General features: G+C 39.9%; 1 protein-coding gene across 1 annotated transcript in view; it reads right to left on the bottom strand.

Moving 5' to 3' along the window:
- The window catches only part of LOC118455002 (uncharacterized), a 37,017-nt gene that overhangs the window by 12,420 nt on the left and 8,377 nt on the right, over window positions 1–16,220 (bottom strand). Inside the window, exons 3-13 of the mRNA XM_087848529.1 lie at window positions 11,204–11,232; window positions 10,276–10,558; window positions 10,007–10,047; window positions 9,420–9,693; window positions 8,135–8,182; window positions 7,810–7,853; window positions 7,160–7,442; window positions 6,744–6,787; window positions 5,901–6,186; window positions 887–930; window positions 307–571 (exon numbers count right to left, since the gene is read on the bottom strand). Of these exons, the coding sequence (XP_087704655.1) occupies window positions 307–571; window positions 887–930; window positions 5,901–6,186; window positions 6,744–6,787; window positions 7,160–7,442; window positions 7,810–7,853; window positions 8,135–8,182; window positions 9,420–9,693; window positions 10,007–10,047; window positions 10,276–10,558; window positions 11,204–11,232 (1,641 nt within the window). The remainder of the gene's footprint in view (window positions 1–306; window positions 572–886; window positions 931–5,900; window positions 6,187–6,743; window positions 6,788–7,159; window positions 7,443–7,809; window positions 7,854–8,134; window positions 8,183–9,419; window positions 9,694–10,006; window positions 10,048–10,275; window positions 10,559–11,203; window positions 11,233–16,220) is intronic.

Here is a 16,220-nt window from a genome sequence, read left to right as displayed (position 1 = left end):
CAGATGTTTGATTTGGCAGTTTTACAGCCGATACCCTTCCTGACATAACACAAAGGGGGATTTGTGCCTGTGACTGGAATCAAACCAGCATCCTTTCCTCTCCAAGTAAACTATACTTCTGTTCTATGGAGCTCTTTTCTAAAACCTTTCTGTAATAAATGGTGCCATTTTGTTTCTTATTACAAGCTGATACCTAACAGCATCAGCTGTTCATCAGTTTATTTTAATGTTTGTTGATTAGAAGTTGTTTAAACAAATTTATCGTAAATTATGAAAATCTATTTATTAAACTTTGTTTGGTCTCACCTGAGCTGCTCTCTGACAGCATCAGATCAGGTCTGTTCATGTCTGTTAAAACCTCCATGGTCACCTCCACAGACTGATGACCAAGTTCATCCACCATCAGATTCACAAGTCTCTCTGTCCAGTTTGTATACCAGTACCTCTCCATTTGTGGCAGGCCCATCTTAAAGCACGTGAACGGCAGCAAATGCTTGAATTTCTTTAGATCCTTTTGACTGAATTCATTCAGTGTTTCCTGAATCTGTGTAACAGCTTCGTGTTCTTTTTCCTGTAAAACCAAAATAATGTATTAAGTTACTGTATAATATCTCTGTTGGACGATTTAAAGATTTCTATTTATTTCTCTTTATTTAATTTCCAGAGAAACTGTAGTAGAAATGTCAAATATTAATTAAAAAAAGATGTCTTCATTAATATTTATATGTTTCAGAATAATCACTGAAGAGACGGCTGGTGGTTTTGATATTTACTTCACTCTCTTTATGAACTGCAAAACTTCAAGTTTCATAAGAAAACATTATTTCATTTCTATCAATACTAAAAACTATTTTTTTTGTAAAAGCTGAGTTAAAGTCACACTCACTCTCTTCAACAGTGCAGCTTCATGTTCATCCACAGAGTGTTTCTCTGAGGAGGAAAGACATTTACAATCAACTCTGAGGATTCAAACATCATCACACATCCAAGTAGAATCAGCCTTCAGACGACACAGATGATTTAAAAGAGAAAATCCTGTGAAACTAAATAAAATGACACAAGAACCCAACAAAGAAACCCTCCATCCTGTCCAACCAAAGTAACTGGGGGTTCCCAGCTGTGATAATGAGAGAGGGTACACCTGTCCACCTCAGGTTTTAAACAGACAGACAACCTTTCACACCCACATTTAATTTAGAACCAGCAATAAAGCCAACAAGCATGTGTTTGGACTGGAAACCAGAGCACTCTGAGGAAAAGCATGCAGGCACAGGGAGAACATGCAAACTCCACACAGAAAGGTTCCAGCCAACCAGGAGGCTCAAACACACAACCTTCATGCTGTGAGGACACAGTGCTAATTCACTCACTGTCTCTGTACTGTTTCGCTAGCTTAGCTCGTAGCCGACCCGTTAGCACCATGGCTACTTCACCTGTCCCTTCTGCACTTTCTTGCTCACTGTGTCAGATGTTTAGTTACTCCTCGGCCTCCTTTAGCAGTAATGATATCTGTAACAAATGTAGCATATTTGCAGCTCTGGAGGCCAGGATTACTGATCTGGAGACTCGGCTTTGCACCCTTCTCTCACCCTTAGCTAGCCAGGCCCCTGTAGCTGGTGCAGCCGAAGATACCGTAGGCCCCGCTAGCTTTTCCCCGGCAAATCCCAAGCAGCTGCGGAAAGAAGGCGGCTGGGTAACGGTGAGGAGGAAGCGTAGTCCTAAACAGAAGCCCCAGGTACACCACCAACCCGTTCATGTGTCTAACCGTTTTTCCCCACTCGGTGACACACCCGCTGGGGGTCAAACTCTGGTAATTGGTGATTCTGTTCTCAGACATGTGAAGCTAGAGACACCGGCAACCATAGTCAATTGTCTTCCAGGGGCCAGAGCAGGCGACATTGAAGGAAATTTAAAACTGCTGGCTAAGGGTAAACGTAAATTCAGTAAAATCATAATTCACGTCGGCAGTAATGACACCCGGTTACGCCAATCGGAGGTCACTAAAATCAATATTGAATCGGTGTATAACTTTGCCAAAACAATGTCGGACTCTGTAGTTTTCTCTGGTCCCCTCCCCAATCAGACCAGGAGTGACATGTTTAGCCGCATGTTCTCCTTAAATTGCTGGCTGTCTGAGTGGTGTCCCAGAAATGATGTGGGCTTCATAGATAATTGGCAAACCTTCTGGAGGAAACCTGGTCTTGTTAGGAGAGATGGCATCCATCCCACTTTGGATGGAGCAGCTCTCATTTCTAGAAATATCGACAAATTTATTAAACCCCTCAAAACATGACTATCCAGAGTTGGGACCAGGAAGCAGAGTTGCAGTCTTACACGCCTCTCTGCAGCTTCTCTCCTCCTGCTACCCCCCCAAAAACCCATCTCCATAGAGACTGTGTCTGCTTCCAAAAAGACAAAAAACAAACTAAAAACCAGCAACAAACAACTTAAACATTTACAAAGAAAGAACAATACAGTATCCACATCTGAACCAAAGAGTAAAACAGTGAAATGTGGATTATTAAATATTAGGTCTCTCTCCTCCAAGTCTCTGTTAGTACATGACTTAATAATTGATCAACAAATTGATTTACTCTGCCTTACAGAAACCTGGTTGCAGCAGGATGATTATGTTAGTTTAAATGAATCAACACCCCCGAGTCATTCTAACTACCAGAAATCTCGAAGCACAGGTCGAGGGGGCGGTGTGGCAGCAATTTTTCACACCAGTCTATTAATTAATGAAAGACCAAGACAGACTTTTAATTCATTTGAAAGCCTGATGCTTAACATTGTCCACCCCAGCTGTGAAACTCAGAAACCAGTCTTACTTGTTATCATCTATCGTCCACCTGGGCCTTACACAGAGTTTCTGTCTGATTTCTCAGACTTTATATCTAATTTAGTTCTGAGCTCAGATAAAATAATTATTGTGGGTGATTTTAACATCCATGTAGATGCTAAAAATGACAGCCTCAACATGGCATTTAATCTGTTGTTAGACTCAATTGGTTTCTCTCAAAATGTAAAAGAACCCACCCACCACTTTAATCACACTCTAGATCTTGTTTTAACATATGGCATAGAAACTGAACATTTAACAGTGTTTCCTGAAAACCCTCTCCTGTCTGATCATTTCTTGATAACATTTACATTTACAATAATTGATTACGCAGCAGTGGAGAGTGGACTTTATCAAAGTAGATGGCTTTCTGAAAGCGCTGTAACTAAGTTTAAGAATATAATCCAGCCACTGTTATCATCGTCAATGCCCTGTACCAACACAGAGCAGAGCAGCTATCTGAACGCTACCCCAACAGAGGTCGATTATCTTGTTAATAATTTCACCTCCTCACTACGTACGACTCTGGATACTGTAGCTCCAGTGAAAACTAAGGTCTCTAATCAGAAGTACCTGACCCCGTGGTATAATTCTCAAACACGTACCCTAAAGCAGATGACTCGTAATCTGGAGAGGAAATGGCGTGTCACAAATTTAGAGGATCATCATTTAGCCTGGAGAAATAGTTTGTTGCTTTATAAGAAAGCCCTCCGCAAAGCCAGAACAGCTTACTACTCATCACTGATTGAAGAAAATAAGAACAACCCCAGGTTTCTCTTCAGCACTGTAGCCAGGCTGACAAAAAGTCAGAGCTCTTTTGAGCCAACCATCCCTTTAACGTTAACTAGTGATGACTTCATGAACTTCTTCACAAATAAAATTTTTATCATTAGAGAAAAAATTACCAATAATCATCCCACAGATGTAATATTATCTACAGCTACTCTTAGTTCCATTGATGTTAAGTTAGACTCTTTTTCTCCAATCGATCTTTCTGAGTTAACTTCAATAATTACTTCCTCCAAACCATCAACGTGTCTTTTAGACCCCGTTCCTACAAAACTGCTCAAAGAAGTCCTGCCATTGATTAATTCTTCGATCTTATATATGATCAACCTATCTCTAATAATCGGCTATGTACCACAGGCCTTCAAGGTGGCTGCAGTTAAACCTTTACTCAAAAAGCCATCTCTAGACCCAGCAGTCTTAGCTAATTATAGGCCAATCTCCAACCTTCTTTTCATATCAAAAATCCTTGAAAGAGTAGTTGTCAAACAGCTAACAGATCATCTGCAGAGGAATGGTTTATTTGAAGAGTTTCAGTCAGGTTTCAGAGTTCATCACAGCACAGAAAGAGCTTTAGTGAAGGTTACAAATGATCTTCTTATGGCCTCTGACAGTGGACTCATCTCTGTGCTTGTCCTTCTTGACCTTAGTGCAGCATTCGATACTGTTGACCATAATATCCTGTTAGAGCGATTAGAACAAGCTGTAGGTATTACAGGTATTGCACTGCAGTGGTTTGTATCATATCTATCTAATAGACTCCAGTTTGTGCATGTAAATGGAGAGTCCTCTTCACACACTGAGGTTAATTATGGAGTTCCACAGGGTTCAGTGCTAGGACCAATTCTGTTTACATTATACATGCTTCCCCTAGGCAGCATCATTAGAAGACATAGCATACATTTTCACTGCTATGCAGATGACACCCAGCTTTATCTGTCCATAAAGCCAGATAACACACACCAATTAGTTAAACTGCAGGAATGTCTTAAAGACATAAAGACCTGGATGGCCACTAACTTTCTGCTTCTTAACTCAGATAAAACTGAGGTCATTGTACTCGGCGCTGAAAAGCTTAGAAATATGGTATCTAACCAGATTCTTACTCTGGATGGCATTACCTTGGCCTCCAGTAACACTGTGAGGAACCTTGGAGTCATTTTTGACCAGGATATGTCCTTCAACGCACATATTAAACAAATATGTAAGACTGCGTTCTTCCATTTGCGCAACATCTCTAAAATTAGAAATATCCTGTCTCAGAGTGACGCTGAAAAACTAGTTCATGCATTTATTATTTCCAGGCTGGACTACTGCAATTCATTATTATCAGGATGTCCAAAAAACTCACTGAAAAGCCTTCAGTTAATCCAAAATGCTGCAGTAAGAGTACTGACAGGGACTAGAAAGAGAGAGCATATTTCTCCTGTTTTGGCTTCCCTTCATTGGCTTCCTGTTAAATCCAGAATTGAATTCAAAATCCTGCTCCTCACATACAAGGTCTTAAATAATCAGGCCCCATCTTATCTTAATGACCTTGTAGTACCATATTACCCTATTAGAGCACTTCGCTCCCACTCTGCAGGCCTACTTGTTGTTCCTAGAGTATTTAAAAGTAGAATGGGAGGGAGAGCCTTCAGTTTTCAGGCCCCTCTTCTGTGGAACCAGCTTCCAGTTTGGATTCGGGAGACAGACACTATCTCTACTTTTAAGATTAGGCTTAAAACTTTCCTTTTTGCTAAAGCATATAGTTAGGGCTGGACCAGGTGACCCTGAATCCTCCCTTAGTTATGCTGCAATAGATGTAGGCTGCCGGGGGATTCCCATGATGCATTGAGTTTTTCCTTTCCAGTCACCTTTCTCACTCACTATGTGTTAACAGACCTCTCTGTATTGAATCATATCTGTTATTAATCTCTGTCTCTCTTCCACAGCATGTCTTATATCCTGTCTTCCTTCTGTCACCCCAACCGGTCGCAGCAGATGGCCGCCCCTCCCTGAGCCTGGTTCTGCCGGAGGTTTCTTCCTGTTAAAAGGGAGTTTTTCCTTCCCACTGTCGCCAAAGTGCTTGCTCATAGGGGGTCATATGATTGTTGGGCTTTTCTCTGTATCTATGAAGCGCCTTGAGGCGACATTTGTTGTGATTTGGCGCTATATAAATAAAATTGAATTGAATTGAATTGAATTGAATTAACCACTGCACCACCATGACACCACCAACACAAAAACCTGTTGATGACACAGAGTTTACACTCATGCATGTTGGTCTCACCTCTGGATGCTGAGCTGCTCTCTGGTAACTTCTGCACCAGATCAGTTCTGTTCATGCGCATGAAAACTTCTCTGGTCACCTCCACAGACTGATGACCAAGTTCATCCATCATCAGATTCACTACATCTGTTCTGGTTGATGATTGGCTCAACCTCCATGAGAAATATGACCGATTCCTCCCAGGAATGATCATCTGCAGGAGCCTCTTAAATTTCTTGAGCTCCTCATCACTCAAATCATTCAAAGTTTCTAAAAGCAGATGTTTAACAGCTGCCATTGTTGCCACCTGGAACAATAAACACAATCACGGGGTCACATATTTATTTAGCCAAACACAAGCGCCTATTTACTAGTTGCGGTACGTTTATCAAAAAAATGAAGAAAATATAAAACTGTGATCCACTTTTATGGGTTTGAATAGTTTTTCTTTACAGGCTGCAGTTCTTCTCTCACTGTGCAGATAAAAACTGAAATATATCCATCAAGAATCTTTCCCTGATTTCACATTATCTTTCATTCTTTATTAATATTTGTAAGTAGAATAAAGTTTCCTGTTTAATCTGAAAGTGTTTGATGTTTTCAGATTTCTCTGTCCTGTTGAAGAGTCAGGACAAATGTACATGCTGACACTTCCTCAGCTCATCCTCAGTGGTAAAGACATCCTGACATTAGTGTTGCAGAAACTTACTGCTGAAGAAGTCAAACTGAATGAAGCTTCAGTTTGTCACAAACATCCAGCAGAAATCATGAGAAAAATGACTCAACATGAGAACTGATGATACTTTAGTCCTCTGACTTTCAGCCTGCTGTCTTGTACTGAATCAGAGATGTGACATGACTCACTTTGTGGATCAGTGCAGAGCGTCGTTCATCCACAGAGTGTTTCTCTGAGGAGAAAAGTGCTCAAGGTCACTCATGACAAACACATTTAACAACTAACTGACAATTATTCAGGAAATATGACTTTGGAAAAATGGACAATATGCAGAATTACACTGAAACCTCCTCAGCAATAATAAACAGTATGAAGGAGTCATTTTTACTCCTCCTCACAAAGTATTTTTATTTAATCTGGTCTCATTTTTATGTATTTATTGAAGTATATTTTTCCAGAACAGCCATAAAATATGTTTTAAAGATGTTTTTTTTTGTCTTTATTACAAATATTATTTATAAAGTCAAAGAAGACTTTAGTCAGACGTTTATGAGACATAAAAACAGTTTTATGATGTTAATGAGTTTTGATTTTGTTGTCTTACTTCGAGGCAGTGAGCTGCAGTCTGACAGCCTCTGAGCCAGATCAGTCCTCTTCATCTCCTTTAAGACCTCCATGATCTTCTCCACTGACTGTTGGCCGTAAGTCTGCACCATCAGAAACACCACTTCCTGCAGGTCTGTCCACTCGTACCACATCAATGAAAAGTCTGAGTCATATTTGCAATGAATTCGTCGCAGGGTCCAGTTGAACTCATGTAGCTCTCGATCATTGAGACCATCCAGAGTTTCCAGCAGCAGCTCAATAACAGACTCCATCGTTTCTACCTGGAAAATTCAAAGAAAATGTTCATGAGATAAATGTGACATTTCTCACTTTCAGGTTTGTTTGTTTTCTCATCAACACTTGACAAATGTAGATGTGTTTAGATGACATCATCCATCACATAAGGTGATGATGTCATTAGTCATATTTGTCACAATGATCACAAACAGCTGATTAACAATTATTCTGCTTCTGTTAACAAGTTCAGGACTTTTCTGACCTGCTGCAGACCTACCTCACTGCACACGCTCAACTTATCAAACTTTGACTTTTCCAATCAAATCATTTGTTTCTATTGAAGATTTCTATCCTGTATTTATGAAATGAAAGCTGGATGATCTGAAGTCAGACAGATGTGACATGACTCACTTTGTGGATCAGTGCAGGCCAACGTTCATCCTCAGAGTGTTTCTCTGACAGAAAAGAAATATTAAAAGGTTCATTCATGACTGATTTAACATCAGTGTTAATAATCAGACACTTTGAAATAACTGATGCTTTGATTTCATTCTGATGATCCTTGTAAGTTGGATTAATAACAACATTAAACTTGTTAACATGAAGTCATATTTGATGGGAAACTATCAAAGTGTGAGGAAATGATCCAGTTCTGTTTCATTCAGTAATTCTTCATCTTCTTCATCTTCATATCAATGAGTGTATTTATTGATTCATGTGTTTTCTGGACACTGACCTTTCTCTGTTTCCTCCACATCAAATCCTTCAGCTGATGATCCTGCAGCTGATGATCCTGCAGCTGCAACACATTGAATACAAACTGTAACTACATGATACAGACACTGTGTGTGTCCTTTATGTGTGCTCATCCTGAGTATAACACTGAGTCCTGACAATAAAAAGCTTTAATGTTTCACTTTCAGCTGTGCTGACTGAAGGCAGGAGGAGGCCATAGTTACACAATCACAGAGAAATCAATGAAAACACTTTGGAATCATTTACCTCATACAGGTCGTCTGTCTCCATAGTGGAGTTTAAATCAAAGCTAACATAAAGATATATTTACAATACAAGACTGATATTAATGAGCTCAAAATGCAAGAATTCAATGAAACAAACAAAGAAAAATATTTTCAAAGGAAAGAAGTTCAAAGAGCTTTAAAACAACATTTACTAAAGAAAGTCACTGATTCAATAACCTGAATATTTTTACTTTAAAACATTGAAATATGAAAACAAATCTGATTAATTTTACTGTGTTTGTACAACCTGAATGTGTTAATTTATCAACGTGTGTCCAAAATAAATCAGAGGAAACAAATTCTTTCATTTTAAGATAATAAAGTTTATATTATGCAGTTCTTGTTGTGAGTTTCTCTGATAGGTTTTGATTTAATTCTTTAAATTAATTTTCACTGTAAGGTGTAATATTATATTTAATAATAACAATGGATTGGATTTATATAGCACTTTTCAAGGCAACCAAAGCGCTTTACAATGCCACTATTCATTCACTCTCACATTCACACACTGGTGGAGGCAGCTACAGTTGTAGCCACAGCTGCCCTGGGACAGACTGACAGAGGCGAGGCTGCCATATTGCACCATCGGCCCCTCTGGCCATCACCAGTAGGCGGTAGGTGAAGTGTCTTGCCCAAGGACACAACGACCAGGACAGAGAGCCCAGGGATCGAGCCGGCAACCTTCCAGTTACAGATGCGCTTCCCAACCCCCTGAGCCACGGTCGCCCCAAATTAAAATAGGGGCAATTAAAATAGTGTGGAAGTACTTTAAAATACTTCCACACACAGTTAAGAATAATCACACCATATCTGATGTGTGGATTTGTCTATTAATTTATGCAGCTTATGATCGTACAGCTGTCCTTCTTGGCCAGGACACTCTTGTAAAACAGATTTTTAATGTCACAAGTTTATTTTTTCCTGGTTAAATAAACTTTAATGAATAAATAAAATGTATTAAAGTTATTACAGACACTCTGACAGATTATTTTCTCTTACCTTTGAGTCCTGAGCTGCTCTCTGACAGCCTCTGCACCAGATTAGTTCTCTGCATGTCTGTTAAAACCTCCCTGATCACCTCCACAGACTGATGACCACATTTATCAATGATATTATTCACTATTCCTCTTCTGTCAATTCTCAGTTTGATTTGTGGAAGACTCTTCTGAAACCGAGTGAACTGCAGGAACAACTTGAATTTGTTGAGATCCTGATCACTCAAATCCTCCAGTGTTTCTAGAAGCAGATCTGTAACAGCTGCCATTGTTGCAACCTGGAAAATTCAAAGCAAACATTCATTAAGAAAAAATGTTTCCTCACTGAGAAAATTACAGATTTATGTTTTTGTAGCTGTTTTAAACTTTGAATGTTTTCAATGTTTTCTCTGAAACACTTTGTTTTCTTTTGTTATCTTATTTATTAAGATGTATTTATGTAAACACACTTTTTATAAATGTTTGATTTTTAATCTAAAAACATTTCTGTGACAACTGTTTAATCTAAATGATGAAATTATGATTTTCAAACTGCATCTTATTGAATCAAAGCTGAACTCTGCAGAGTCAGACAGATGAGACGTTACTCACTTTATGGATCAGTGCAGACAGATGTTCATCCAGATGTTTGTCTGAAAAAAGAGAAATTAACAGAAATAGAAATAAGTGTTTAATAAAAGCTAATCGAGCTTTAAAAAAATACACAAAGATCAACAAAAAAAAAAGTTACATTTAAACCTGCTGAACATCATTTTCTGCTCGTCAACAATGCTCTCTTTTCTCTGTAAATCTGACTGTTTCTAATATGAACTGAAGCAGAAACACTTTTATGATTTTAACATGTTTTGTCTTTATCTTACTTTGAGCTTCTGAGCTGCTGTCTGTCAGCCTCTGAGCCAGATCAGTCCTCTTCATCTCCTTTAAAACCTTCACGATCTTCTCCACTGACTGTTGGCCAAAAGTCCTCACCACCATAAACACCACGTCCTGCACATCGTGCAGGTGTGACATGAACAACAGACTCCTTGGGACCAGTGAGCCACCTTCTCTTTCCAGGATCTCGATGAAGTTCTTGAGCTCGCTGCCTCTCAGATCAGCCAGTGTCTCCAAAAGCAGCTCAATAAGAGACTCCATCGTTTCCACCTGGTAAAAACAGAGGTCACATGACAGCGATGCACCATTCAAATGTCTGTTTGATTTTTAATCAACAGAAACATTTTAGTGTGCTAAAAATAAATTCATGCTTGAATCCAATTCTTTCTAAAAACCTGAAAAGATGACCTTTGACCTTCAGACATAAAGCTGCGTCTTTTTAAGGTCATGACCCGTCGACCAGATGTAGAGCAGAAAATAACCTCCATGAACATCTGGTGCTCGGTGGGTACCTGCTTGGATTCGTTTTTTATTTCTTGGCTCATTTTTTCCTCTTTTTGAAGGATTTAATTTTCATGAACAGGTTTGTGACTCTGTTTCACTGCCTGACTGTAACTCTGTCAAAGACTGAGCTACAAAAACTGCAGTGAGTCTCCTGATTTTACAAACAGAGGGGAGCTTTAACTGCTCACATCTTTACTGATAAACAGAAAGACTTGAATTTAATCTGCTTTTAAAATGTAAATAAGGTTTAATATTTCTATACCAATCATGTACAAAACTCATGTGTGCATGACATAGCTGCAGCTTGAATTTCATGTGTATGATTTCTGTTTAAGATGAAGATCATTTTCAGTCTTCATCTACTGAATCAAAGCTGAACTGTGTGAAGTCGACTGATGTGACGTTACTCACTCTCTGGCTCAGTGGAGGAAACTGTTTGTCTGAGGAGAAAAGAAAGAGAAAAAGTCAGATTAGAAACTGTTTTATCATCAGGCTTTATGAGGATTTAGAACAAAAGATTTCACATCAAAGTGACACTTAAACCTCGTTAACTCGTTAATAATGATTTTAGAGAGAGGCCTAACTTTGTGAATGAGAGCACACACAGGATACTCTGATTGCTGATCACTTTTATGTGTGTATATACACACACACACATATATAAATATACACTACATGTCTTTGAACGTGATGGGAGTTGACTCCAGACCGGGGCGTTTCTGTCCAATGAGGGTCCCAGGCTGCCTCTCCCATGCTAACCAACCGTAACTTGGAGTGAGAGACATAAATATGAAGCCATACCAGCTGGGACGTCACCCAGGTGGCATAGTGGCTCCAGCAGATCTCAGGAAAACATTAGAGATCTCTGTCCAGAAGAGCGCTGTCAGAGCTTTACCCCTGATACTGCTGGATAAACAGAAACTCACTCAGGAACAAGGTCACACACAGCTCAAGTTTTCACTCGCGAGAGGGAAGCAGTTGATCTCCAACCCACTTCAACTTGCTTCCCCCCTGTAGGTCATTTTTATTGTTTACACACATGACTATTGTGGGATTATAATATTATTTTATGCCATGTTAGACCCCTAATTAAAGATTGTGAATTATTATGTAGTTTTAGTTTGCATTATTCTCCTGAATTAGAAGAAGGTGATAACTATTACATTTGTTAAACTGATTTGCATTACATTAGACTGCTGATTTATTGTGAATGAATGATATTGTTTTATGATGCATTATACTGCTGAGTTATAAGGAATACTGTTCGCAGAAAGTCATCGCCTTATTTGTCTGGTTAGAAGAGAACAGAGCATACTGCCCCATCTCAGCAGGAGCAGATAAACAGGGAGCCAAGGTCGTAGCTTAGGCGCTGTGTGAGAGAAAGAATGTGAATGTTTAGGCTTTTATGATTAGGTGGGGGCCACTAGAGGCTATAAGAGTTTGATCAAGGCTCCACCATTTTGAGATCTGATGCTGTCTGCTGTATGGTGTCCATCTCCCACGCGTGTATTCATTAAATCATCGTTTGACTCAACCCGGCCGGACCAGTGTTGTTATTTTGGTTTTCCTCTTGTATCCATCCCCAATATTTGAATCCGTAACAGTTTTGGGGGCTTGTCTTGTGGTATTGGGGTGGAAGTTTTGGAGGCTTGGACGGTCCGAGGTGGTCAGACGGGCAGACATTATCCGGCAATCGAACTGAGTGGACAGGCGCCTTTATAAAAGAGGTAGGCACAGGCCTGTTGATTTTATCCGAAGTGTGCTGAATTGGACGATAAAATTAAATGTCTATTCAGTAAAAGTTGCCGGTGAGTGTCTGTTTTGATTTTGATGAAAAATCTCATGAGTGTTGAAACTTGAAGTAAGCTGATAAGTTATAATACTGGGTTAGAGTCCCAAGATAAAGGAAAATAATACTGGGTTTGAGTCCCAAGATAAAGGAAAATAATACTGGGTTCGAGTCCCAGGTAGTTTGATAGGGAATTGGTCATTTTGTGAGTTAGAGTCTCCATTGGTCTAAGGATTGCATCTGTGTTGGCCATGTTGCGAGTTAGAGGCTCCATTGTCCATAACGTTGCATCTGCGTCAGTCATACTCTTGTTTTAGAGGGTTGACGGCGGTTTAAAAGTATTATAAATTATCTAAGAACGGCAATAGCTAAGAGGCGCATAGCCCGGAGGTTACGCTCCCTCCTGGCCGCGGACGCGCAACCTTGACCTGTCGGCGAACAGGGTTAGTTCAGTTTGGCTTGACTGTGGGGTACAGGGCATCCTGGAATAAGCTAGGAGTTAGAGTCTCCTTACCGTGTTGAACGGTATCTGTGCTTTTTTGGACACTTTAAATTGAGTTAAGGACTTTAGAGATGAGGCCAGATACAGTTAGAGTCTGATACTGGTTAATTGATTACAAAAACGTTGGACTTTCTTCGGTTGGACCCGTTATCTTAAATTTGTCAAAATTAACTTTCAGGCCTGAGAGTGATTGTAAATATAAGACATCTTTGTAAATATAGGATAGAGAGTTGAGTGTGAAACGAGGCTGTGTGTGACGACAGCGCACTGCAGCGCTGCAAGCTATTTTTAGACGGTGTGTGAACATGCAAATGAGGTGGCTGCTGTGAAGTCCACAGAGGACTTCCTGTTTAGCGTGTTATTGAGTTTTATAAGTATGATTTGCAAACAATGATACATGCCTGTAATTAAAACGCTGATTTTGCTGATTATAATATTACAAATAAAGTTTTGAATGACTACGGTGAATGTTTGATGTTTGGCTGGGTTTTGATATTGGAGAGATGGCTTTGCAGCTGCTGGGGGTGAGTGTCTGTGTGAAAGGAAGTCTGCAAGCCCATAAAAGGCAACTGCCCTACTGTGTGAACTATGCACCAAGAGAGAGAGAGAGAGTAAAATCTGGGCAGATGAAGCGAATGGATGTTTTAAGAAAAATAGTAAATGAATGTTTTAGTCTCTTAATACAGGTGGATTTCTCTCAACCTGGAGACCTGAGTACAGCGGCAAAAGGATAGATTAACAAAATTGGGACGACAGACAGGCCAAGCTCTGGCTTAAAATTTTACAGCTTGACCTCTCACTTTGTCCCCACCCAAAAAAGAGGCTTAAAGGACATCTTCTCCTCCAGTTATCGGTTACCATCACTGGAAATTTTCAGGCAAGTTTTTTGCTGAATTGTTTTTGGCACCATGTGTCCCTGAATCTCACAAGCAAGCTCTAATTCCTGGCTGAAGACATGGAATGCTGTTATTTAAGGTGGGAAATCAAAATTTGGGAAACAAAATTAAAAACACACACAATTAGAGAAATGCCTTAAAATAACCCACCCACAAACGCACACACACGCAATGAAGAAACAGCTTACATTCATGAACACGTGAAGATTTTCCAGCAAGGTTAAAGCAGCGAACCTTAACATACACCTGTTGTTAAATGATAAAGTTATCCACTACTAACAAATAAACTTTCTGGGTTGCAGGACAACAACTTGACTTCAAAAAGAAAGACACTGGTATGACCAACCAGTGATGAAACAACAAATTTAGTGGTTAAAAGAGTCAAATTGTGACATGTTTTCCTCTGATTGATTAATACAAGTGATTACTGAATGAAATAAAATTCCTTTTTTGAGTTATTAAACATGATCTTAAGAATTTTAACGTGTACCTGTGTTGTCCTGTCAACTTGGTGGGTTATGAGTTGATTATATAGTGAGAAAAAACAAAAAAAAGCGGGGGAGAAGGCTGAAGGCCTGGCCCCTCTCTGAATAACACAGCCAAAACAACATCATTTTCCTGTTCGTCTGTTTTTGTTTTGTTTTTGTTTTTTTTCTTTATGCTTGATTACAGGCTGCTTTGTCGGCCCGGAAAGCCGAGGCTGACCTGGACTCCTACTCTTCCCTCTACCATCTTTGCTCTCCCCTCTACCATCTTTGATGTGACCCTGATCAAATGCTACAGCAGCTGGACCCACAACAACAACCTGAAAATGTCAACAGTGCTGCAGGAAAACGATCTCATGCAGCGGAGACGGAGAGCGTTAAATCCAAGGCCCGTTTCACTACACAGGGGAGATTTCCAGACGGTTTCAGCTGACAGAGCTGTGAGGAGACGCCTATTAAGCCCGGATGAAAAGTGAGGCCGAGCAAAAGAATGCTGACCTTAACAACTCTGCATTAAAACTGTGCAGGACAGTGACGGACCAACACGGATGATCGGGCAGCAAAAAGGGCGTGCCAGAGACATGAGGAGTAACTGAGGTCAGGAGGCACCTCAGATTGGACAAAAGCAGCAGAAGAACATAAGCTGAAGGCACAGGTGTCGGGGCTCAGCCAAGAGCTGACCTCTGAGAAGAGCCGAACAGCAGAGCTGCAGAAAGCCGTGGAGCAAAGCAAGGAAAACATCAATAAACTTCAGTCTGACGTGTACGGAAAAGACTCTGAGGTTTCTGCCCTCAGTAAGAGCTCAAGGCATCAGAGCAGAAACTGAGCATGGCTCAGGAGGAGCTGGCTGCTAATCGAACCCATCAGTCAGGCTTGGAGTCCCAGATACAGGACTTGAAATCAGGCCGGAGCTTGCTGGAGTAGGAGGTTGCCAAATCTGACGAGAAGCTCCAACGGCAGGAGCAAACCCTGAAGGAGCTACAGAAGATGTATCACATTATATTGTTGAGAATGTTAAATGCTAAAGTGAAGAAAAGCTTTGATTTCATTCATGACGGAACATGTTATTATTAACCATAACAGGCCACTGTAAAGAGTCAATTAACTTTTATAGAGAAAAGAAAAAAGCCAAAAAAAACTCTATTGATGTCTATGAATAACAGGGGAATGATAGACTTGTCACATTCAAAATAGAGATATGTAATGACAAACCCTGGTCCACGTCATTTAGGTTCTCCATTGAAATAGTCAATAATTTAGAAAAGTAGGATAGAACCGACAGGGGCATGAGCTGAGATGTGGTGCTGCACAAGAACAAGAGCAAAATAAAGAAAAATTATTGTGTTTAGCTTTGATAAATTAAAATTAAAATGTACTATTACACTCAGAGGATCAATATGAAATTCAATATATGCTAATTTTGTATGAAGTACATGACTGATAACTGTTCTGTCCTGAGCTTTTGTTTTCCACAGCACCCACTTGACCACGCCAACAGTTTCTCGCCACCAAAAGGGGGTACTTGCAAAGAATAGGGAGGAATATCATCATCAGAAGTGGGAAAGGTAAGCCCCGATGGGGGTGATAACATCATCAATTTCACGTATGGTCAAATTCTTAAAATTTGACCCCAGACATGAAAAATTCTTCAAACATTAATAACATAGCAAACCACATAAGGATGGAGCGTTGGAATCAATAAGATGGTGAAATAACACGTAGGAAAAATGTTGATCATGTTGATTATGTTTATTCC

The sequence above is a fragment of the Neolamprologus brichardi genome, chromosome 11 (genome assembly GCF_056152115.1).
Source record: "Neolamprologus brichardi isolate AB-2024 chromosome 11, ASM5615211v1, whole genome shotgun sequence".
Lineage (NCBI taxonomy): Eukaryota > Metazoa > Chordata > Actinopteri > Cichliformes > Cichlidae > Neolamprologus > Neolamprologus brichardi.
This window is presented reverse-complemented; position numbering and strand designations above follow the sequence as displayed.